This window comes from Vombatus ursinus, unplaced genomic scaffold, assembly GCF_900497805.2.
Source record: "Vombatus ursinus unplaced genomic scaffold, bare-nosed wombat genome assembly UNPS02014225.1, whole genome shotgun sequence".
NCBI lineage: Eukaryota > Metazoa > Chordata > Mammalia > Diprotodontia > Vombatidae > Vombatus > Vombatus ursinus.
Window position 1 is genome coordinate 546,146 of NW_020954003.1, and position 25,768 is coordinate 571,913.

Sequence of the window (25,768 nt, forward strand, 5' to 3'; positions counted from 1 at the left end):
ATGGGGTCATGAAGAGTCAGAAATGACTGAAAAGACTTAGCAACCAAAAAGCTCTAGGGGAAAGATAAGTTGCCAACCTAAATCAGCAGAGAGATTTTCTATATTAATGAAATGATAGGTCTACACTGGTCTCCCCTTTCCCAAAAATATCCTTCATAACAATTGGCATAGCAAATATGTTTGGGAAGGGGAGCAAAAATCATCTTCCTTTTTTCATCACCTGTATCTACTGTAAATGTCAGTGACATTGTGCGACGGTATAGGAGAATGTCTGGAGTTAGGACTCATCATCACCTGTGGCATTTCCCCACTTTCCTACGCCCCCTGCTGGTGGAAGCTAGCCTTGCATGCCGCTTTCACTTTCGCCTCAGCAAAGCCCTGGTGGTTGGCTCAGTGTAGGAGGCAGTCTGGCTTCCTGGGAGCCTCTGAAAAGCTCAGCTGTCAGCCCTGGCTCCAGTGCCTTTGAGTTCCACAGCCTCATGGAAGATGTTCTGCAGAAAATGTAAGTACCTGACATTTCAGGAAAATCCTTCTGACAAGACAGCCTCTGACAAGTTCAAAGACCTTTTTCCCCACGCATCCGAGGTTGCTAATCAGGGAGACAATGGAAATGAGAGTGACATTTTACAGAGAAAGGTCAAAAGCTTTTTTTTCCTCCAAAGTTCACTTGAAGGTATTTTTCCATCTCTAATTATTACTATTATTTTTGGTGATTGCTTGGGGGAACTTTGTCCCTTCCCCATCCTTTGGTGGTGTTATTTTCTTCCCAGATCTATTTCCTTGACATTTGTAGGGATTTCACTAAACAAACCTCCCATTGTGCTGGGGCAATGAAAGAACCCTGATTTGTTCTTCAAGTTAACCAGCTGTGGCAAGAAGGACTTCTTTTTCTTGATCCCAATCTTAACTTGCTCAGGTTTTAAGGTTATCCCATAATTCTAGTCTTCAGGATTGAATGAGCAAGGTGAAGTCCACCCTTATCCATACGCCCCACTATTTTATAGACCAAGACCAAAAGTTCACATCTGAGTTGATGATTAAACTTGCCAGCCTGACTAAGGAGATCTAACATTTTTAGTAAGAACCCAAAGAGGAGGCCCTCTACCCTCCTCTCTGTGATTCTGTGTCTGGGCTGTGGACTCTAAAGGCAATTCCCAAAAGGGAATTCCTGAAGCAGTTTGAGGAATGGAGGGGTTGGCAGATACGACTTCAATAGTGTGGGAGGCCACACTGTTGGCATTTGGGTGTACAAGTTCTGCTATGTGTAAAATCATTGCATTGGGTGTGCCTCCTCTGGTCTGCAGATCATAGACAGAGAGCTCAGAGGGACCTCAGGGGGCATCTAATCCAGCCCCCTCAAGTTAGCCCATGAGGACCAGAAGGTTTAGTGACTTGCCTAAGGTTACACAATTCCTAAGCATCAGAGGTGGAATTTGAATCCAAATCCTCTGATCCACTAGGGCCAAGATTCTTTCTCTTGGATCACATTTATTAGCTTTCCTCTCAGGCTGCTTGGGCAAGCAAAAACAGCTTGCCGTGTGATTATCCTGCTAGTTGTCATTTCCTGCTACTATGGATAGAGGTAGCAGAAATCCTCTCCTCTTTTGTCTTGGGGCACTTTTCTCTGGAAGTCCAAGTTTGAGGAAACACTGAAAGGAAAGAGAAAAAAAAGGAAACTGAGGCCCAGAGACATTAAGTGAGAGGCAGTGGAAAGAGCATTGTATTTGGAGTCAGAGTCAGAGTCAAATTTTGTCTCTAATATGCACTATTGGTTGTGATCTTAGGCAGATCACTTAAACTTCCCTTGGCCAATAAGTCAGTATCTCTTGATAGGAAAAAAGGCTCACTAAACCCTGTTTTAGAAAAGGTTATCAGTTCTTTTATACACAAAAATAAGGCCATAAACATATGTTGACTAATTTATTTCTCAGGGATTTAGTTTAATGACTAGTGTTTTTATATCAAGAAATCAGCAAGCATCTATTAAGCACCCACTATTTGCCAGGCATTGAGCAACAAATACAGAGAATTAAATAATTCCCATTTGTTAGGAACCCATATTCTAATGGGGAAAACAGCAAGTACATATATGGAAACATATACCAAGTTCTTTTATTCACAAAAATAAAGCTGTAAACACAGGCAGAGTGATTTATTTCTTAAGGATTTAGTGTAATGACTGGTGTTTTTATTATCAAGCAATCAGCCAGCATTTATTAAGTACCTACTATGTGCCAAGTACTCAGCTAGCTATTGAAGATACAAACACAGAAAATTAAATAATCACCATTTGCAAGGAGCCCACATTCTAATGGGAGAGACAGCAAGTACATATAGAAACATATACAGCATAACTACAAAATGAAAAATACAAATATATACAAAGGAGTTAAATCCAAAAGGAGATTACTAGCAATTGGGGCATCAAAGATCAGTACTTTGAAGTCTACAAAGTATTTTATTAGGCCTGTTAGCCTTATAAATAATTCTGTGAGATAGGTACTGCAGGTATTATCACCCTCATTTTGCAGACAGGAAAACTGAGGCCCAGAGAAAGTTAAATGACTTGCCCCTGGTGATATAGCTAGTAAATGTCAGAAGCGAATTTTGCAGGAAGGTCTTCCTGGCCAGGTCTTGTACTCTACCCCCTATACCACACTGCCTCAACATAAAAAACATCAGAATCTGTGTAGCTGAAAATTTTGTCCTCTGGAGTCCTTCCTACCTTAAACTTAAATGAAATCTAACCTCTTTGCCAAAATACACCCGAACAGCTCAAAAGGTCCAGAAAAGTCAACTCTAATACATATTCATTCCCTTAGAAGAAGAAGCCTTAATTCCTGTAAACCTGAATCTTTCCTTCTCTCCCATTCAACCCCTTTTCTTCTTGAAGTACTATTAGATTTAATTCTGTGCCCCAAAGTGAAAAGTTATAAATGGTTGGCCTATCAGTAACTGGCTCTAGAAAGGCCTTCCTTATATCATTCAGGGGCAAACTCCACAATAATCCCCTTGATCCAAATCCTAATCTGACTCTGGGGCTGCGTTCTCTGGGCTTTGATCAGTATTCGAACTGACCTCTCCTGGAATGGAATGAAAACGGTGAAAATTTCTGTCTCTACTTCCCCACCCCCATTTTTCAGAAAAGGAAGACTGAGTGAAAGAAAGTGACTTACCCAAGATCACATGTGTAATTAGTAATTAAGGTAGTACTAGAATTTAGGGTGAGGGTTTATCAGTCTGGAGACCCTGAGGCACTCTTGCTTTGCATACATAGTGATTAATGAAGATTCTCCCAGGGCAGCTAGGTGGCAAAGTGGATAAAGCACTGGCCCTGAAGTCAGGAGGACCTGAGTTCAAATCCGACCTCAGACCAAACACTTGACACTTACCAGCTATGTGACCCTGGGCAAGTCACTTAACCCCAATTGCCAAAAAAAAAAAAAAATTCTCCCAGTCTCTTATACAAATATGGAAGGCAGGTCAATGGTTGACCTTCCATTGGATGCATCAAGAGGGTATGAGTGGGGCTCTTGTAGTCCACTGAACATTAGCCTGGACTCACCTTGCATCTATACTTCAAGTTGTTGTTGTTCAATCATATCCAACTCTTTGTGACCCCATTTGGAGTTTTCTTGGCAGAAACACTGGAGTGGTCTGCCATTTCCTTCTCCAGCTCATTTTACTGATGAGGAAACAGAGTTAAGTGACTTGCCCAGGTTCACACCGCTAATAAGTGTCTGAGGCCACATTTGAATTCAGGAAGATAAGTCTTCCTGACTCCAGGCTTGGCACTCTATCCACTGTACCACCTAACTGCCCCAAGGCTTTTCAAGGACACTAATCAAAATGACAAAAGACAAGGTGACAACCAAAGATTGTGAAAAGAGCACTGAATTTGGAGATAAGACATGTCAAGAGACCTAAGTTCCAGTTCTCCCTCAATTGCTAACCACATACAAGTATGACCTATCCTTTTGTGCTTCTCAGCAAGTCACTTTCTCTCCATACCTTACTTTCTGCCTTTGTTAAATGGGGATAACAACCCCTGATTTGGCTCATTCCTAGAGTAATTATGAGGATCCAATGAAAAAATAAATATGAAAAGGTTATAGGAACATAAAGAGATTATTAATGTTTCTCTTCCAGCCTTAATCTAAGGCTAGCATGGTATAATGAAAAGATTAAGGTACATGGAATCAGCAAACCTGGGTTAAAATTTTGGCTCTTCTACTTACAATGTGTATGACCTTGATCTCCCTGGGCCTCAGTTTCCAAAATGTAAAACAAAGGCATCCGACTAGAAAAGAAGTGTCAAACATGAAGTCTGTGGGTCACCTGTAGTCCTAAATACAGTCCCGAATCAGATTAAAATGGAATTGGGATGTAGTTAATAAAATAAAAGAAATACAATAAAACATAGATAATGTTAATATGTAGTTTTCTAAGTCAACACGTGGCCACAGAGATCTTCACATACAGTTTAGTAGCCCTCGTTTTTACTTGAGTTTGTCACCACTGGTCCAGATGACCTCAAAAGGTCAGTCTCCTTCTAAATATAGGGCCACCTGAGTGCCACCTTGTTAAGTATCTTTGTGGTAGGGCCATCTAGTGCCACAGGGAACTTATCCTGATGTGGATAGCTTCATGGCTTCTACTGAAGAAAGAGGAGGGTTGTTTTTTAATAGTTACTTTAATTGCTTCCTTCAGTTTAGAAAATATGAACTCTAGACCCTCTCCTTCCTTAGTATTAACAATCCAGCTGTCTCGCCTGCCTCTCATCTCTGACCTGTATAAGAAATCAATGAGAACAAGCTTTTAATCCTTCTGTTAACACCAATGGGTCATGTAAGCACAAATTAAATGTGCCTATCATGTGTTTTGGAACTCAAAATGAAGGCACAGAAGTTGTCGTCAATTATTGGAAGTAAAAGCAAATTTTGTTTTTAGAAAACATAAGGAATTTCTTTTAACAGCTAGCAACTCATAGAATGTCAGAGTTGAAAAGGATCTCAGAGATCACCTTGTCCAACCTCTTTCACTTTTCATTTTCTGAGGCCCAGAAGGGGAGAGACATGCTGAAAGTCACCAAGCAAATTAATGACAATTTGGCATAGTCCCCAGCTTTCTTGATTCCGTGTTGATTCTCTTTCCCCTTGTATATGCTGAAGTGATTTCCATTTTCCTAGACGTGGGAGGAAGGTGACAGGTGGGAGGAACATAAACAGGGGTGTGCTGCAATCAGCTCAACAGGTTCTTGGATTATTAAGTTTTCTATGCAAGCATTTACACCCCAGAAATTGGCAAGTGCTACAAAACAATGCTTGATTTATTGTTTTGTTGGCTGACTAGGCTTAAGTAAGTCAATGTGAAAATGTTATTAATGCAGATTAAATGTAAAAACAGTTTGTGCATTTTTAGAGAGCTGGTTGTTAAATATTTACCAGCACACTCCTGAATATGGGCCTGGATGACATTTTTTAAAGTGCTAGATTTGGCACCAGTGGAGTAGGTTTCAAATCTTGTTTATACTGTATGACTTTGGAAAAGAAATTTAACCTTTCTGGGCCTCCGTTTCCTGCCCTGTAAAATGAGGTGGTTGGACTATATCAGGGGTTCTTAAACTTTTTTGTAACATGGACTCCTTTGGCAGCCTGATGGAGCCTACGAACTCCTCAGAATGATGTTTTTAAATGCATAAAACTTTTTAAAAAGGGGAGAGCAGCTAGATGGTACAGTAGAGTGCTAAGCTGGGATTCAGGGTAACTCATCTTCCTGAATTCAAATCTGGCCTCAGATACTTACTAGCTGTGTGACCCTGGGCAAGTCACTTAACCCTGCTTGCCTCAATTTCTTCATCAGTAAAATGAGCTAGAGAAGGAAATGGCAAACCAGTCTAGTATCTTTGCCAAGAAAACCCCAAATGGGATTACATCGAATCAGATATGACTGAACAACAAAAATTTTTGAAACATAAGATTATAAAGGAAATCAGAAGTTAATGAAAGTAAGGATGTCATTTTTTCCCCATCCAAGTTCATGGTTACCTGAAAACTAGACTCCTTGAAGGCTTCTGGCCGCTCCCTGCCCCAGCACCTCCCCCACCTTGCCCCTTCCCAGCTCTATATTTCTGCTCCTTTGATTACTCAGGAAACATTAAAAGGCTCAGCCTAGATTTACAATTCAAGTCATAGCTCAATTTTCAAGATCTCCACTTTTGATGAGAGTTCAGTGGGGTCAGCTTCCCATTATCCCAGGTACGATCACAAACAATTGGTGAATTTTTTTTGTGTCTGGGCTATCTTTGGATTTCTTAGAAACACTCTCTCTTCATCCTAAAGTCAGCAGGAGATTTGCTGGTGAATGACCTGGCCTTATTTGCTATTATAGCAGGAAATGAGAGGATGCTCCTTAGGAGGTGGAATGAGTCCATTGTGAGCTATTAGAGTGAGTACCTGCCCTCTGGCTGGCCTCAGCGAACACGCCCAGGGACACACAGGCTTGGTACCTGGTCCTTCTAAGGCTGAGCCATCTCTCTTTGTTATTCCGCTCTATGCCACTGGATGTTAAAGTATATATCGCCTTGGCATGTGTTTCCAACTTGGCCTAGGATTAGGATACCAGGATCCTGGATCTCGAGCTGGAAGGAGCCATCTAATCCAACCCCCACGTTTTGCAGGTGAGGAGACAGGCTGAGAAACTTGCAAAAGGTCACAGAGAAGGGAGGCCTTGAATCCACATCTGATTCCTGAGCCTCTGTTCTTCCTACTGTCCCAGTCCTTGCTCTGCTGCATGACCTTGGCAAATCCCTTCTCTTCTCTTGGCCTCATTTTCTTCCTTTGTACAATAAGAGGGCTGGACTAGATGGTCACTAAGGCTTCCCTTACACCTCCAAGAGCCAATGTTTTTCTGCTAGGACTCCAGACCCCACCCCTGACCTCTGACCCACACACCAGCCCCTGGGTGGAAACGCAATGTCACTATCTGACCTAACACGGCATAATTTGGTGAGAATGCCAGCGCCTCCATCTACCCAGACCTGAACTTATGTGGCAAAGCAAGGTGAGAAAGTTCATTCTCTGGACTCTTTTATGAATGCACCATTTAATACTCCAATAATGACTGCCAATGATGCCCTCATCTTTATTTATAAGCTCCTTGGTGTGCCTATTGGGCCATGCTCTGTTTCTAGCAATATAGTAGAAAGAACACTGAATTTGGAGCCAGAGGACCTAGGCCTATGTTCCAGCTTTGCTACTTCCACTTTTATGACCTTGAACAAATCACTTCCTCCCAGTGGGCCTCAATTTCTTCATCTGTAAAATGAAGAGGGTGGACTAGAAGATCTCTAAGGTCCCTTCCAACTTTAAATCCTATGATCCTATTTTTTTTTTCCAATTCCATGTCATTGTCTTTGGAACAAGGCCATATGACATGGGGGCAAAGAGTTCTGGGTAGAAAGTCAGAAGTCTTGAGTTCTTATTTATTTATTTATTTATTTAATTTTAAATTCAGGGAACAAAACAAGCATTTCCATAACACAGTACAATAAAAAAGATGTTTGCATATGAAACTATAAATCTATCGTATACAACTTGCTATTCCCTCCAAATATACAAGTTATCATGTAAATTTCTTTTTTCCCTTTTTTTCTTCCTTCCCTCCCCCACCCTACAGATGGCTACCATTAGACACAAATAGGTATATACTTGTAAAATTATTTTATACATCTATTTATCAGTTCTTTTTCTGGATGCAGATAGTGTCTCATTTCATATGTCCTTTATTTTTAATTTGTGTATTTATAATAGTTAAAATTAGTTGCTCAAAGTCATTCTTAAAACAATATTGCTGTTACTGTATACAATGTTCTCTTGGTTCTGCTCACTTCATCCTTCATCATTTCATGGAAGTCTTTCCATACCTTTCTAAGATCAATGAGCTCATCTTTTCTTATAGCACAGTAGTATTCCATCGCAATCATACATCCCAATTTGTTGTTGGGTTCTAATAAATGGTTATGTCCCTGATCATGAGCAAATACCTTTACCATTCTGGGCCTCAGTTTCTTCATCTATGAAGACCAGATGATCTTTAAGGTTTTTCTAGCTCTAATGTGCCTGTAAGGTTATATTCTCAGGAGGCATAGGAATCTTTCAACAACAGGGTAATGTAGTGGACCCAGCTCAGAACTGGAAGTCTGGAAACTCAGGTTCTAATCTTGGCTCTGCCCTGAAAATCTGTATGACTTTGGACACATCCCTGAGCCACCTCAGTTTCCTCCTCTATACAAAGACAGGACAGGGCTAGATGATCTTTAAAGTACCTTCCTTCTCAATATGGTCTAAAGTCCCTTCCTTCTCTATAGCCATAGGAGGCAGCTAGGTGGTGCAGTGGATAGAGCACCAGCCCTAGAGTCAGGAGGACCTGAGTTCAAATCCAGCCTCAGACACATGATACTACCTGTATGACCCTGGGCAAGTCATTTAACCTCAATTGCCTCACTAAAAAAAATAAGTAAAAATAAATGCCTATGGTTCTTTGTGGTCTTGAAGAGGTTGATTTTGTGGGGAATGTTGGAAAAGGGTTAACATAATCTTGTGTTCCCCAGATAGCTGCTTACAGAAGGGAGTTATTGCTTCCTTTTATCTTATAAGGTTAATCTTTCGTTATTTGGTGTTTCCTGAAACACTTTTTATTTATGAACATGTTACATGAAGTGGGTGTGTTCAGAGCATTCATGGCTCCTGGCCAAGGCCAGGGTTGGGCATCTCTTGGGTGTGGCTGCATATAGGCTGGTTTGGAAAAACAGACTCGTGTATAATCTTTCACTTATTTTGCCCTATTTAGCTTCCCCGTTTTGAGCTAGCTTCCCAAGTAGCCATGTTCACCCTGGGCACCCTTACTCAGGAGAGCTTGTCTCTTCATCTGCAGGCAAGACCTCTGAGTCTCCACTCTACCCAGATGGGATACTAGAGCTGGGATCAGGAAGGAGGAATTAAATGATCCCTGCTTCGCTAAACTGGAAGGGTTGCCAGAGTTCCAGCCCTCTGCCTGTCACAGGACTCCAAGACGCAGAATTCCTGATAAGAAGAGACTATCGGGTAGTAGAAAGATCACTGGACCTGGGTTCAAATACCCTCTTCAATACTTCCATCTCTGCGACTTTTAGCACACTTGTGCTCTGCAGGCCTCGATTTTCGTCTTTGTAACATTGAGAGAGTTGACTTGATGGCTTATGAGGTCCCTTCCATCTCTGACATTCTGACATTCTCTAAATAAGAAGGGGAATCCCACCACCTTGCAGGGTCGCCTATTAATTGGTTGGACTGGAAAGTTCTTACTTAGACTTCTTTATGCGCTGAAATCTAAGACTAAGGTGCCAATGAATAGGCCATGGTCTGATTTCCCTCCTAAGGATGAGAGATGGTGCTGTGGAGTGTGTTTGAATCTTTCTGCTTTGGCAAGCTGGTAATGTCGGTTTGGGAGCTGTGGTTTTGATGGGCACAGAGAGAGAATGGGGTGGAGGGGGAGCTGGAAGTGCAGTAAAACGGGAAAGACTGTAGACTGGGAGAGGGGACCCGGCCTGGCCGGAGAAGGAGGAGGGTTCCAGCAGACCGGCTGATGCTTGCCTGGCAAGGGATGGAGCTGAGTACCTAAATTGGGGGGTTAGGGATTGGATGTAGAAGAGGTCCGGGCTGAAGATCCGAGGGCAGTATCTCGAAGGGGGTAACAGAGGGTAGGGCAGGGTCCCGGGGAGGGGGAGAAGAGTGGAGGGCAAGATCCCTGGAAGGCCGAGTCGACCGCGGTAATCCGAGGCCATCTGGGGCGGGAGCTGGGGAGGCGGGGGCGGAGCCGGGGGTGGGGATCCCGCTGCCCCAGCCCGGCCCCGCCCTGCCCATACTGGGAAGCCCGGGCCGGGACACAGACAGGAAAGTCTGCAGGGCCGGCCCTGTCCGGCTCCTGAGCCGCTGCTGCTGCGGTCACCGTCACCATGTCAGGTCAGTGCAGCCTTGTCGGACTCAGCGCTCCCGGTGAGCACAGGGGAGCACAGGCAGGGGCTCGGCCCGGGCCAGGGGGTCCTAGGCCGGCTCTGGCAGAGCCCCCAGGGACTGGGGATCGGGCCAGGGAGAAAGGAAAGGGAAGGGGCCGTAGCCCTAGTATCCCGCAGAGGCGCGCACGCTTCGCTGTGCGTGCGAGGTTTGTTTGTCTGTGTCCGATCTGGGCCCCCGGAGAAGGCTGGGTGGCTGTGGCGGTGGGGAGGAGAGGGCGGTGAGCGCCACTTCTGGGAGGGGAGGGGGCAGTCAATGGAATGAGACTGAGAGTACAACCACCTCCCCTCCTACCCCGCACAGTCCCCGGGACAGGATCGGTGTGTTCTGTCTAGAGGTGGGCGTCGCACACCAGTAGCCCCCAGTGACCTGAGAGATGTTTTCAGTGGCCGGGGCCGGCTTGGAGTTTTCGTTTTGGTCAATAGAGCTTGGGCTGGGCACAGAGCCCGAGCGCATCCTTGGTACTGGCCTCGGGTTTTCTTGAGAATTCCTCTGCCAACAGGAACAGACAACTGTATCCGGAAAAGGAGAATTGGGTCTGACTCACTGCCTTCGTCAGGGTTTTCCCCTCTAGTGTTACTTAAAGTAAACATTTGTGAATATCGATGGCTCTCAGTTGTCAAACAAGTGACCTCCAACTTTTGTTCCTGAGGATATGCGTCCAGTAGAGTAAACAGTAGGACTTTCTCTCTCTCTCTCTCTCTCTCTCTCTCTCTCTCTCTCTCTCTCTCTCTCTCTCTCCCTCCCTCCCTCACCTAGAGGGGATAATCAACCTTACTTTCTCTGGCCCCAAAGTATATGCTTAGAAACTCAATAACTCTGGCCCCAAGCAACAAAAAGCTGACTTTTCCATTCTTCTGGGAAGAAACTTGTTGACTCAAAAGTTTTGGGAGAGTTATTATAATAAGTGTAAGCTGGTATGGGGGGAGGGTGCAAATTTATATATCTGTTGTGCTTCTTGTAAATAGAGCTCAAAGGTTTACAAGGTATTTTACATACATAATCTCCCTTGATCTACAGCAGGGTTTCCTTGTGTGTGTGTGTGTGTGTGTGTGTGTGTGTGTGTGTGTGTGTGTGTACACGTACCATGGACTCCTTTAGGAGTCTGGTGAAGTCTGTGGACTCCTGCGAATAATGTTTTTAAGAGCATAAATTAAATATCTAGGATTACAAAGGAGATCAATTATAATATTAAAAATAAGGATTTATTTTCCTATATAAGTTCATGGACCCTCTGAAATCTACCCATGAACTCCAGGTGAAGAGATAACCTGATCCAACCCTGACATTTTATAGATAAGGAAACTGAAACCTAGAGACTGTGTCTTTGTCCAAAGTTAGATAGAATTGAGATTTAAACACAGGTCCTCTAACTCCAAATGCAGTATTATGTCTACTATACCATGCTTTCTACATGGAATCACAGGTGGCATCAGCCTTCTCCCAATCACTCCTAATCTTGGGGGGTGGTTCTTTCCCTTCCCCTTGGCCCTTCTACCTAACTCAGTAGTCTGGAAGTGGGACAGTGTAATATTACTATTCTCATCTTAATGAGGAGCAGACAGCCTCAGAAAAAGTTAAATGAATTGTTGAAAATCATAAGGCCATTAAATGCGAGAGTTGGGATTCAAACCTGGGTTTTTTGGTTTTTAAAACCATTATTCTTTCCCCAGCCTCAACCTTGGCTATTTTTTAGGTACAGCCTCTGGAATAAAAATAGGACTTTAGTATAAATAACACAACAGTCCTGAGACAGACATCAAATCTTTTGCTTTGAGTGATGACATTCAACTGATAAGGAGAATGTTGACTGGAGAAATCTGCGTACTTCTTGTGGTTGGGACTGGGACTTCCCCTTTAGGGACCATCTCCTGAAACTCTGCAAGGCCTCCATCCTTCTCCAGAGGGCAGATCTCTATTCATTGTTACTCAGGCTAACCACCATGATTTCTGTCTTTCTATTCTGGGATGGTGGGGATGAAGTACAGAGAAAAAAAAAATTGGACAAGAAGTGCTTGCTCAGGCTCAGGCACGATGATTACAGCTTGCAGTAGTCACATGCAGCTTGTAGTGCTGAAACTCCACCTCCTACACACACACACACACACACACACACACACACACACCCCGTTATTGACAGGGGGAATCAGATTACAAAGACAGAGAAAACCAGGTGACTTCCAGGCTCTGATATTCCAGTTGTCAAAGCATGTTTAAGACAGCGTGCATCAAATACCCAGGAGTATTGTTGAATTTAGATAGGACTGAGTTGATGCATGCTAAGTCCAACTCAGCCATTATCATCATTGCTGTTAGCTGTCTTGGAGAGAGACTTTCACTGCAATGCTTCCGTTGACCAGTGGTTGTATCTAAGAGTTATTTAAGTTCATAAGCCTGTTCATGAACTTGAGCCCAGCAAAGGAAATGCTTTCATGTACTAGTAATATTATTAATAATAACAACTCAACCCAACCTTGTCAGGGTAGGTGAGGCGAGAATTATTACCTATAGTTTACAGATGAAACTGAGGCTCTGGGGTGTTAATTGATTTGCTCACGGTCACACAATACAGGTGGGATTTAAACCCAGCTTTCCCAACTCCAAAGAAAGCACTCATTCTCATTATACTAGGTTAGGAAAGCTAAACAATTTATGTTCCATTAGTTGCTTTCTGTTGTTTTTTTTTTTAGTTGAGCCCAACAACTAATGGTATATGGGATCCTTTCTTAAATTGTTCGTAAGTATTGTAGGAGTACAGACAGAGTTAACAACTGGATTGCCTTTCCTGCTGAGGCATCAGTTTTGGGATTCCTGTAGCCAGAACTTGATCGGCTGCCTTCAGAGATCCCTGAGTAAGCTGTTCTTGACTGACACCCAAAGGGAAGAAGGCTAGCTAGGCCCTCAGTTGGCATCTTCTATATTAATGACATTCAAGGAAAAAATACTTTAAAAGATGCACATTATGTTAGGTATATCAGGTTTCTTCCCCTTCTCTCATCCTTCCCAAAAGCATATGGGTATATATGTTCCTCAGCTTGTTCTCTCCCCTCCCATTTTTTTTTTTCAAATCAAAATCATACCCTGCCTATTGCAGTGCAGTAATGTACTGGCTAGAGTGTGAGGCCTCAGTCCTAGTCACTAACTCACTCTAGGACGATGGCCAGGACCCCTCAATGGTCCTTTGCCAACAGTTTGCTCATCTGTAAAATGAGGGCTTGGACTCCAAGGTTCCTTCCAGCACTTGGTAGTCTAGGATTCTACCTTTCCATATTGTTCTATTGGGGTGGCACATTGAGCCCGGAGGGCCTATCAGGACTCTTTCAGCTCTGATGTTCAGTTCAACAGCTATTGTTAAGCACTAACCATATGTAGAGCCTTGTGCTGTCACAGGAAGAAAAAGATGAAAAGCCGGACAGAACTGCAACATGTATCTGCAGAGTATGATACAATGTAATAAAAAAAAACAACAACTATCATTTTTATGGAGCTTTTAAGGTTTCCAAAGCACTTTACAAATGTTATTTAATCATCACAACAATCCTGGGAGGTAGGTGCTATGATTATCCCCATTTTATGGATGAGGAAGCTGAGGCAGATAAATGAAGTAAGTTATCCAAGTTCTCACAGTGAATAAGTAAATGGAACTGGATTTGAACTCAGGTCTTCCTAACTTCCAGCAGTCTATCAACTGTACCTAGTTCTGCTAAATCTGGAAAGATGTGGTTTAGATAATGGTACAAAGAGGTGGATTCCAAATTGGTTGAATGGCCAGATGCATTGGTGTAGTGGATAGAGTAATGGCAAGCAAGTACTTAGGTGCTGTGGTAGGCACTGGGGATGCAAAGAGAAGAAAAAAAACAGTGCCTGCCCTCAAGGAGTTTACATTCTAATGAGGAAAGATAACACAAAATGGAGCTGGGGGGGATATTAAGGCACAGTATTGAAGTCCAAAAAGGCCGAAGCACAACCAGGTGGAGAAGAAAGGTTGGCAGATCTGAGCCCCTTCCCAAAATAAAGAAACTGGGATGGGACCAGCTTCATAGAAGAATATTCAGAGTGAGAAGCCTCTGGGGAGGATGAATATCCCAGGTCATCCTCAATGCTGAGGGAGGATCCATAATGAGCCTAGAGTCAAGAAGACACGTGTTCAAATCACACCTCTGATACTTAATAATCGTGTGACTATGGACAAGCAACTTCTTTGAAAATCAGTTCCTTATCTGTAAAATGGGGATAATAATGCAGGTAGTACCAATCTGACAGGATTGCTGTTAGGCGCAGATGAGATAATGTACATAGAAGATTTTGCAAACCTTAAGGTACTATGTAAACACCAACTAATAGGGGGTGTCAACTTGGAGAGAGGCCTCCAATGGAATGCTCCAAGGATTTGGGGTTGGTCTTGTGCCATTCAACATTTTAAAAAAATCTATAACCTAGATAAAAGTATAAGTAATTTGCTTAGCAAATTTGCCAGTGACATAAAACTTGGAGAGATCAACATGTTGGATGAAAAGAGTTAGGGGCCCACAAAATCTCCACAGGCTAGAATGTTAGGTGCGATCTAAGTAAGGTAACATTTAGTAGGATTAAAAGTGGAGTCTTGCCCTTGAATTCCAATGATCAATTTTACAGGTACCAGAGGAGGGAAGTACAACTTTGCCCTCTCTGTCTCTTCTGTGCATTTGGACAGGCAGGCACTCACATGCTTGAAACATGTCCCTTTCTCATTGGCTGAAATCCAGATTTTCCTTGAAGCCTTTGCCCAAGGGCCATCATATTCGTGAGGTCTTCTCTGATTCCCCCAAACGAAAATGTTCTCTCCTTAAATTTTTCATTGTGTCTGAACTAGAAGGAATCTTAGAGATCATATAGATCAATCCAGTCATTTCACTATTAATTGTAATTTTAGAGTTAGCATATCTTAGTGAATAGAATGCCAGCTTCCAACTCAGGAAAACCTAGGTTCAAGTACCACTTCTGATGTTTAGTGGTCACGTGATCCTGGGCAAATCACTTGAACTCTTGGGGGCCAGGAAGCTCATTGAGACCAGAAGTTGCAAAACAGAGCTTTACATTGTTAGAGGGTGTTTCCTCAACAGTTCCACACATGATAAAAATCACAGGTCCAGAAAAAAATAACTAACATAATTTATTTCTGTCCCTTTTTTAAATTTTAATTTTTTTTACAATCAACAAAGATCCATTTTCTTTCCTCCTACCCCCCCCATACACACACACACAATAAAACCCTTGTAATAAACATGCATAGTCAAGTGAAAAACAAATTCTCACATTGGCCATGGCTTAAATAAATAAATATATGTGTGTGTACATACATATGCACACATGTGTACATATATGTATATGTGTATATATGTATGTATGTATACACACCTATACACATATGTCTCATTCTGCACCATCATTTCTGTTTCAGGAAGTGAGTAGCAAGCTTCATCATCAGCCCTCTGGAATTTCCAATGGTCATTGTATTGATCAGAATTCTCAAGTCTTTCAAAATTGCTAGTCTTTACAAGTATGCAGCATATACTCTTCTTCTGGTTCTGGTCACTAAAGTTTATCCAAGTCTTTCCAGTTTTCTCTGACACCATCCTTTCATCATCGTATTGTACAATAGTATTCCATCACATTCATACACCAGAACTTGTTCAGTCATTCCCCAATTGATAGGTACCTCATAAATATTAATATGACCATTTTTGACACTACTAACATTATTGTTATATATTAATTATTAATATGGTTGTTGTTTGTATTAATGATCAACATGGATATTATTAATGTTAATTGTTAAGATTAATATCATCATTATTAAGAGCCGGCCTTTAAATAGTGCATTAGGGTTTACAGAGCTCTTTGTATGTTTTGTCTCATTTCATCCTTACAACAACCCTGTGAGTTCAGTAGTGCATTTCCATTTCACAGATGAAGATACTAGACATCAGAGATGTAAAGTGACTTGCTTGAGACCATACAGTGGTAGAACTGGGATTAGAACCCAGATTTCCACTGGGCAACATTTCCTGTGGCATCTTAAATAATATAGGTTACTAAAATAATATTCAGCAGCATATTTAGGAGTAAGGAGTGCAGCAGAAGTCTATAGTCGTAGGTATTGGAATCTGGGGTACAGGGAAATGGGGATACAAATAAAAAAGTGAGGCATTCCTGCCCTCAAAGAGCTTACATTCTATTAAAGGGATATACATGTTTACAGATAAGTAAATATGGAATAGATACAAAATAAATACAAAGTAATTTTTAATGGGGGTAGGAAGAGGAAACAACAAACAACTGGGGGAATCAGGAAAGGTCTCTTGAAGGAGGTGGTGCTTGAGCTGAGCCTGGGAGGGGTTCTAAGAGGTGGGGATGAGAGAGCTTTCCAAGGATGAGAGCCTGTGTAAAGGCATGCAAACAGCCTATAGAATATTGTAGCAGAGGAACCAGATGAAAATGTAACTGGGAAATGTTTAACAAAATAAATAAAAATACAATACGACCTAGATAATGTTAATTTGGGTTTTTCTAAATCAATATGCAGCCTGCAGGGATCTGTTTTCATTTGAGTTTGACACCATTGTTATGTAGGAGAAAAAGCACATAGGCCAGTTGATTGGAATGTAGAGTTTGTGAAGGGAAATAATATGTAATTTGCCTGGAAATATAGGCTGGGGATGGATTATAAAGAGCTTTAAATCCCCAACAGAGGAATTTATATTTTTGCCCTAGGGGCAATGGGGAGCCATAGCAGCTTCTTAAGCAGAGGGATGACATGGTGAGACCTGTGTTTTAGGAATATCAATTTGGCAGCTGTGTGGATATTGAATTGGAAAAGAGAGAGACCAAAGAACTGTGGAAAACAAGACTGCAGTCAATCAAAAAGTACTTATTAAGCTGTGCGCCAGGCACTGTGCTGAAACAGTGCCAGCCCTCAAGGAGTTTATATTCTATTGGGGAAAACAACTTGTACACATATAAGCAAATACAAAATATAGAAAAGCAAATAAAAAGTAACCGGGGAGCACAAGTATTGAGGTAACATTTGTGTAAGTTGCCACCAACCTCTCCTCCACGGTAGATTTTTGGAAGGAGTGGATTAACATGGAGAAATAGCCTCTTTTAAGGACTGCCTTCTTTGCATGCTCACATAGGACAAATCCCTATAGAATTTGGGGCTAAACCTGGAAAGAATCAGTTCTCTTAGCTTCTCCTTGAAGCTTCTAACAAGATTCAGAGCAGAGAAATAGGACAGAAGCAAAAAAAAAAAAAAAAACAACCCATGAATCTGGAACACAGGAGATCCCCCAAGGAATAAAAACAGACAACAAAGCTGGATTTTCAGGGTAATGGGGGTGGGGAGGGGGAGGTGGGGGGAGCACTTCCTCCAGTAGAACTAATCATTGAAGAAGTATCCTCCAAAACAGTGAGCAACCCCATCAGGCAGCATGGGTCAGCTTCCAGTGGGATGAGAGCTAATATAGCTGGACCGAATCAGAACTCTTCATAGGATATTCTTAAACAGTCAGAAGATAGAGAATCACTGCCTTTGGGGAACTGGTACCAGTGTCTTTGGAGGCTAAAATCAGATAATAGGCTTGGTTCTGACAAATCCTGAATGACACCTAGCAATTTCATTGTGGCAGGCAGCAGGGTACAAAGACTGGCTTTGCAATCAGAGGACCTGGGTTTATAGCCCACCTTTAATGCTTACTCCCTGTGTGGCCTTGGACAAGTCACTTAACCTCCCTCAGCCTCAGTTTCCTCATCTATAAAATGGGGGGCTGGACTAGATAGTCTCTGAGGTCCCTTCCAACTCTACATCTATGATCTTATGACTTGCTATTTTTTTTTTAGTGTATTCTTACTTGGAATTGCATTCTCATGCCTGTCATGTTTTCTATTCCTTCATGTTCATGTTTTTACCATTATGATACCTTGGGAAAAAAACAAGAGCCCCAGATAGGAAAGTAAAGGGCAGGCAGATGGGCATCTACTGAGGGCTCAGCAATACCACACCTGTTACACACACACACACACACACACACACACACACACATACTTGTTCCAGTTGCGCGCCCTGCAGGCTCTTGACTGGAGAGGCCACTAGGATTCCTCCTTGCCCTAGATTACCCCTAACCCATATATCCACTCTTAGTGACCCTAATTTGTGTTTCTTTCTAGACCCCAGAACTTATACGCTTTGAGGATACCTTGCCTGTTGTTTGTTGTTAATTTGCCTTTTGTTTTTCATTTCTTGAAAGTTAAAACATTCATTGGACACATTAGATCTTGGGGTTGGCATCTGTATGCAAAGCACATTTGTCAGGCTCTGTCCTGTAGTACACTGGTTCAATAGTTTTTCTCCACTCATTTGGTGTGGCATAAATGTATCCAAATGCAAAGAAGTCACTGTTATATGTCCACCTCTCGTATTTCTTATACATCTAAAACTACTCCTATTGCTGCTTCCTCTGCATTTGGGCAGCTGGTTATGGCTGCCACCTTTCTTCTTCTTGGAGTAATCCTTATCAAAAAGCTATAGTTTTTACTGGGTCTATACACTAAGACAACTAAAGAAAGATAAAAAAAGGACTGACGTGTACAAAAATATTTTAACAGCTCTTGATGTTATATTAAAGAACTGAAAACTAAGGGGATACCCATCACATGGGGAATGGCAGAACAAATTATGGTGTATGAATGTATTGGAATACTACCATGTTGTAAGGAATGACAAAATAAATGGCTTTAGAGAAACGTTGGAAGATTATGTGAATTGATGAAGGATGAAAGGAGCAGAACCATGAGAACAATTTATGCATCAACAACATTTTAAATATAGATAACTTGAAAGTATTTCAGAGCTCTGATCAACCAAGCAATGACCAACCAAGGCTAGCCAAGGTGTAAATTTATGGATATGGCAATATAAGGATGAATTTTGCCTGACTATGCATATTTGTTTTTTTTCTTTTTCTTTTCTTTTTTTCTCTTTTTTTGGCTAGGCAATGGGGTTAAGTGACTTGCCCAGGGTCACACAGCTAGTAAGTGTTATGTGTCTGAGGCTGGATTTGAACTCAGGTCCTCCTGAATCCAGGGCCAGTGCGCCATCCACTGCACCGCCTAGCTGCCCTCACTACAAATATTTGTTACAAAAGTTTTGCTTTTATTTTTATTTTTCAATGGGGCAGGGGGAGTAGAGGTAGAAGGAAGAGTTTACCTGGCAATAGGGTTACCAAAAGCAAAAAGAGGATAATTGAAGTATTTTTTTTAATGTACAGAACAAAACAGAAGGAAGCACAGACTAGCACAACAGCTTTGAAAGTTACATGTTGAATTTATTATATACTTAAAGAGAAAAACAAGTTGTAAGTAATAGAGATTTTCAGCTTCATGTATTATCCTCTTTTCCTGTTTTGCTTTGTATATGAAAATGTTCACCTTATTTGTTTTTTAAGTTCAGAATTAAAAAAAAAAAAGAAACAAAAAAAAAAGAGAAAATAAAAGTTCCCAGGTATGTTCTGGTGGCCAACCAGAGTTGTGGAGTTGTTTAGATGGGGTAGGGTGTAGTTCTTTCCATTCCAAAGCCACATTAGTGTGTATACCAGGTAACTTGGTCTCAGAGCTTGGCAGAAAATCTGGGTCATATGCCTGTTGACTTAACCTAAATTCTCATGCCTTCCCATAACCTCTGTGAGGAGGTTGCACATTTAACTGTTTCTATTAGCCAATTGTTTCTCCCCATAAAAGAGATTAATTGATTAATCAAGTATGCAGAAAACGAGAAGGCATCGGAAACTTGGCCATTCATTCAGTGGTATTGAGTGGCAGGGCACTCAATGAAGTCAATAAGACTTTGTGGACTATAGACCCACTTGGTCTAGGCTTGATGATTCAAAGGATCATAGGAGTTAGAGCTGATAGGGACTTTAAAGGTCACCTACTCCTGTTCCTCTTATTTCACAGATGAAGAAAATTTATCATAAAGAAGTTAATAAACTTGCCCACAGTCATATGGGGAGTAATAAGAGCTGGGATTTGAACCATCTTTTAACTTCAAATTCAGAGCTCTTTTCACAGGTGAGATCACATGACCAAGTTCACATGGGTCTGTTAGCTTTGCTCTTTTTTATGGCCACAGCCATGCCTCTATCCCCAGCCAGCACCTCCCACATGTATGTATCTGTTTCCAGTTGTATCTGGGCAAAAAAATGTGGAGAAGTTGGTGTAACGCATCCTTCCTTCGAGTGATACAGTTCAGAGTGCCTGTTATTTTGGAAGTGGGTCTATAGTCTATAAAGAAGATAACAGCCACTATCAGAGAATTATGGAACTTTATTATTGGAAAGGATTGTAGAGACCACATAATCCAATGCCCTTATTTTACAATAGAGAACACTGAAGCTCCTAAAGAGAAAAGACTTGACCAAAGTCACGTAAAGAGTCAGTGGCAGACTTGGAACTGGAACTATGGTCTTCTACTTTCAGTTCATTGTACTTTCTACCATACCACAGTCCTTCTCAATTCAGGGTGTATAGATGGTTGTATTAAAACCATATGGTGGGGGCAGCCAGGTGGATAGACCACTGGCCCTGAAGTCAGGAGTACCTGAGTTCAAATCCGGTCTCAGACCAAACACTTGACACTTACTAGCTGTGTGACCCTGGGCAAGTCACTTAACCCCAACTGCCTTAAAAAAAAAAACCCATATGGTGAACTTCTTCAGAGAGGCAATGAGTAAATATGCAGAAAGAGATAGATATCTTTGGGCATGGCCAATTTGGAGATTTGTTTAGCTTGACTCCGCATATTTGTTACAAGGATTTTGTTTCTTTTTTTTTTTCCTTCAGTAGTGGTAGATGGGAGGGAGGGAAAATAAATGCTTGTTAATTGAAAAAATAAAATTTAATTTAAAATCCATATAATGGAACACAAAGGCAAATGAACATGGCTCTTTATTATTATTTATAACCTCCCTAGAGAGAGTGGCTGAACCTCATGAAACAATGTTGTTTAGAGATCAATTAAAGAATTTGGAATGTTTAGGTACAAGAAGAGAAGACTTTAGAGCACGTGAAATTTTCTTCTAGAATTTTAAGACATCTCCTGGAAGAGGAATCAGACCTTGGCCCCAGAGGGCAGAATAGAGAGCAGTGGGTAGAAGTTGTAGAGATGAAGATTTTAGCTTAATATAAGGAGACCTCCCTAATGATTCAAGCTGCCCAAAAGGAGGATGGGGGATTTCATAGTTGAGTGGCTTAACTCCTCCTAGGCATGGTCTTTGGAGGTTTGGTTTGAAGAGTAGAACAGCAGCAGCCTCGGCAGCAGCGACAGCAGGGCAAAAAGTAAAATAGATAAGATTTATCCAGAATGCTACCATTCTGGAAGAACAGGAAGGTAATTAGTGAGGTAAGTCTGAATTCTAGTCCTCCAAGAAAAACCTAGCAATGAGTCTTTACCCTGCTCTTCACCCTCACCCACTTCTTTCACCTTGCTCCTAAGGGACCTATTACCCCTCCTTACCCCCTTTGATGGGCTCTTAACATGGGCTCTTTATCATAGCACCAAAAACCCGAGTTTCCTTTATTCTGAAAATATAATTAACGAGTGAAATATAAGAACTGGAGGGCACTTTAGAGATCATCTATTCTAGTCATTCCTATTCCCTGTTCTAAGATGGTTACACTGAGACCCAGAAATGAATCATAGAATTACTGACTTACAGTCACAAGGGACCATAGAGGTCATCAAATCCAACCCCATCATTTTACTAATGATGAAGCTTGGTGGTTCAGTGGTTAAAGCACTACTACACTGGGAGTCAGGAAGACGAGTTCAAATTTGGCTTCAGACACACTTGCTAACTTCAGACTAGCCTCAGACACTCACTAGCTCTGTGACCCTGGGCAAGTCATTTCATCTCTATGTGCCCCAGTTTTCCTCATCTGTAAAATATGATTAATAACATCACCTACCTCCTAGGGTTGTTGTGAGGGTAAAATGAGATCATATTTGTAAAGCACTTTGCAAATTCTAGAGTGCTATGTCAATTTTGTTGCTGTTCAGCCATTTTTATTCATGTCTGACTCTTCATGACACCATCTTGGGTTTTCTTAGCAAAGATACTGGAGAGGTTTGCCATTTCCTTCTCCAGCTCATTTTACAGATGAGGAAACTGAGGCAAACAGGGTTAAGTGACTTGCCCAGGGTCACACATCTAGTAAGTATTTGAGGCTGGATTTGAAGCCAGGTCTTCCTGGCTCCTCTAGTCCTGGCATTCTAACCACTGCACCACCTAGCTGCCCCCCCTACTATGTAAATACTAGTTATTATTATTAATATTATTATTAAATTGAGGCTCAGAGAGATTAAGTGATTTTTCCCAAAATTACACAGCTAGTAAGTGTCTGAGAGAAGATTCAAACCCAAGCCTTCTTGACTCTCTGTCCTATTCTCTGTCTACTATGCCCTACCATGTTTATTGTTTAAAAGGAAAAGGATTTTCTCAGGGTCAGGAATCTAGGAAGTGGCTAAGTGAGACTAGACCCCAAATTATCTCACTATCAGTCCAGAGAGCTTTCTATGACACCACATTGTTGATAATAATAATAATAACTGAGATTTATATAGTGCTTTAAGGTTGCAAAGCACTAAGGTGAGAGTGACATTTTTCCTCTAGCCAGCACACCAAGGTTTACAGTAACTCTAAATACAAAATGCCTCATCAGTCCCTTTTTTTGAACCTGATTTCACTGAGGTTATCTAATCTTCAACCCATTCTGTTATCTGTCTTTTCCACACCATTTACCATCAACTCTGAATGGGGCTCACTGGCCTATTTGGTCTAATTATTCTAGCCTTGTTTCAATAAAACTGTGTGAAAAGATTGTGCCTTGGCTTAAAAACCATTTTGTTCTTTTGGGTAGAGGAAGAATCCTTAGTGACAGAGCTAAGATACAGGACTGACAATTTATATCTTAGTCCCTAATTTAAAAAATTTTTTTTTCTTTTGCCCAATTACATGTAAAAACAATTTTAACCATTTTTTTTTTACATTTTGTGTTCCAAAGTCTCTCCCACTTTCCTTACCCTCTCCCCTCATTGAGAAGGCAAGTAATTTGATAAAGGCTATATATGTGCAGTCATGCAAAACATATTTCCATATTAGTCATGTTGTAAAAGAAAACACAGACCAAAAAGAAAACAAAACACACCAAAAAAACCCAAAGCCAAGAAAAATAAAGTTAAATAAAAACCAGTATGGGAGAAGGAGAAAGGGAGAGGTAGAATGGGGTAAACTATCTCACATGAAACAGACAAGAAAAGGCTTTTACAGTGGAGGGGAAATGGGGGAAGGTGAGAGGGAATGAATGAATCTATTCTCATACGATTTGGCTTAAGGAGGGAATAACATACACAATTGAGTATGGAAATCTATCTTACCCTACAGAAAAATAAGGGGGGAAGAGGACAAGAGAGCAGGGGGATGATAGAGGGGATGGCAGATTGGGGGAGGGGGTAATCAGAAGCAAACACTTCTGAGGAGGGACAGGGTCAAAAGAGAGAATAGAATAAATGGGGGGTGGGATAGGAAGAAGGGAAATATACTTAGTTTTTCACAACATGACTACTATGGAAGTATTTTGCATAACTGCACATGAATAACCTGTATCAAGTTGCTTGCCTTTTCAATGAGGGTGGTGGGGAGGGAGGAAGGGAGAAAAATTGTAACCCAAAGTTTTAAAAACACATGTAAAAAAATTTTTTAAATTGTTTTCGCAAAACAAACAAACAAACCAAAAAAACCAAACAAACTGTGTTTTGATCTGCATTCAGATTCCGTCAGTTCTTTCTCCGGAGATGGATGTTATTTTTCATCATGCATCTTTCAAAATTGTCTTGGATCTTTGTATTGCTGAGAATAGCCAAGTTATTCATCGTTGATCATTGTACAATGTTGCTCTTACTGTGCACAATGTTCTCCTGGTTCTGCTCACTTTACTTTGCATCCATTCATATGTCTTTCCAGGTTTTTCTGAAATCAGCCTGCTTGTCATTTCTTGTAGCACAATAGTATCCCATTACATTCATATACTATAACTTGTTCAGTCATTCCCCAATTGATGGACATCCCCTCAATTGCCAATTCTTTGCTACCACAAAAAGAGCTGCTATAAATATTTTTGTACATATAGGTCCTTTTCCTTTTTTTTTTAATCTTTTTGGGCTACCAACCTAGTAGTAGTATTGCTGGGTCAAAGGGTATACATAGCTTTATAGACCTTAGTCCTGAATTTAAAGGCTGTCATATAAAGTTTGTGTCTTCGCTTGCAGCATGTGGGGTAGCAGAATTCTGCTTGATCTCTTTAGGCTATAGCTTTATAGGCAATTTAAGACTAATACCTTGGAAAGAGAAGTCTCAAAAGGAAGTGCACAGAAATTGGTAACAAAAAACTACCTGGGATGTTATAGAACATGCCTGTGGCAGAGATGGGAAGGGAACCTAGGGTGCAGAAAATCAGAGCTGGAAGGGCCCTTCAAGATTAATCTATCTGAAGCTTTTCTGGAGGCTCTGGGAAATGGTCTCATGTAATTTTGCGTATGTTAATTAGCCAAGTGAACTCCAAACTCCTTTTTCCTCATTTTACAGTCAGTTTCTAGAATCACAGGGTGTTAGAACTGGCCTTAGGAGTTCACTTAGTCCAACCCTCTCGTTATATAGATGAGGAGAATGAGACAGGGTCGGAGGAGGGGATGGCTAGCAGCAGAGTCAGGACTACGGTTCAGATGTCTAAACTTTCTACTCCTTTTCCTTCAGCTTCTGTAAAAGAGGACAGCAAGGACTGGTTAGGCCAAACATAGTTAACTGCTCTGAAGGAGGAACCCAGACATATTGATTGCCTGAGTGGTGGCAGGCATCCAAGTGTATTGTGAGGCTCCTAGGGGGCACCTTCCTGGGATCTTCTTTTCTGGGAATCAGAAATAAATTGAGATGAAATTTTGGCAGGATGTATGTTCCTTATGCAATACAGTGCTAGCTCATGTGGTAAATAATTGATGCTTCAGTATTGAAAAGCCCCATGGAATGGCATACTCAGATCAAAGATATTGACTTGGGAGCCCAGTTAAGTGCTCCTTTTGAAAGCATTAGCACTTAGGGGCTTGGGAAACTGTTTGTGTCTGGCTGGTTTAGCTGATGCCATGGATTGCAAGAAGCTCAGTAAGAGGAACTTCAGCAAAATGGTAACAGAAGGTTATTTGGAATCAAAGATCATGGAATGGAGGAGCTGGATGAGGCTTTAGACATCATCTAGTCTAACACCCTCTTACTTTGTTTTTTCAATAATTAAGCACTTTTTTTCTCCTGCCTCTCCAACCCCTCCCTCAAAGAAAAACAAAACCCTTTTAACAAATAAACAAACAACGAAAATTCTTCTATTGGCCATGTCCAAAAAGGTGTGTCTCATTCTGCTTGTTAATCCATCACATCTCTATTAGGAAATGATTCTTCATCATTAGCCCTCTGAAGTTATTCTAACCCTCACATTTTACAGATGGGCAAGTTGAGGCTCAGAGAGAGGACAAGGCTTGCCTAAAGTCATGCCATGAGTTAATGGCAGAGTCAGGTCTAGAATTTAACAGAAATAGTCTTATCAAAAGCCAGGAAATGACAACTCACTCCAAATTGTAT

At 41.4% G+C, this 25,768-nt stretch overlaps 1 protein-coding gene across 4 annotated transcripts in view; it reads left to right on the forward strand.

Moving 5' to 3' along the window:
- Positions 1-471: 471 nt before the first annotated feature.
- CARD19 (caspase recruitment domain family member 19) overlaps positions 472-25,768 on the forward strand; it is a 46,569-nt gene continuing 21,272 nt past the window's right edge. For 2 of the 4 annotated variants that reach the window (XM_027860640.1, XM_027860643.1), the window contains exon 1: positions 9,911-10,034. In XM_027860640.1, coding sequence (XP_027716441.1) covers positions 9,995-10,034 — 40 coding nt within the window. In that variant the 5' untranslated portion in view covers positions 9,911-9,994. Of the gene's footprint in view, positions 503-9,910; positions 10,035-25,768 lie in introns of those variants that run through there. The other 2 variants (XM_027860641.1, XM_027860642.1) reach the window with 2 other exon arrangements.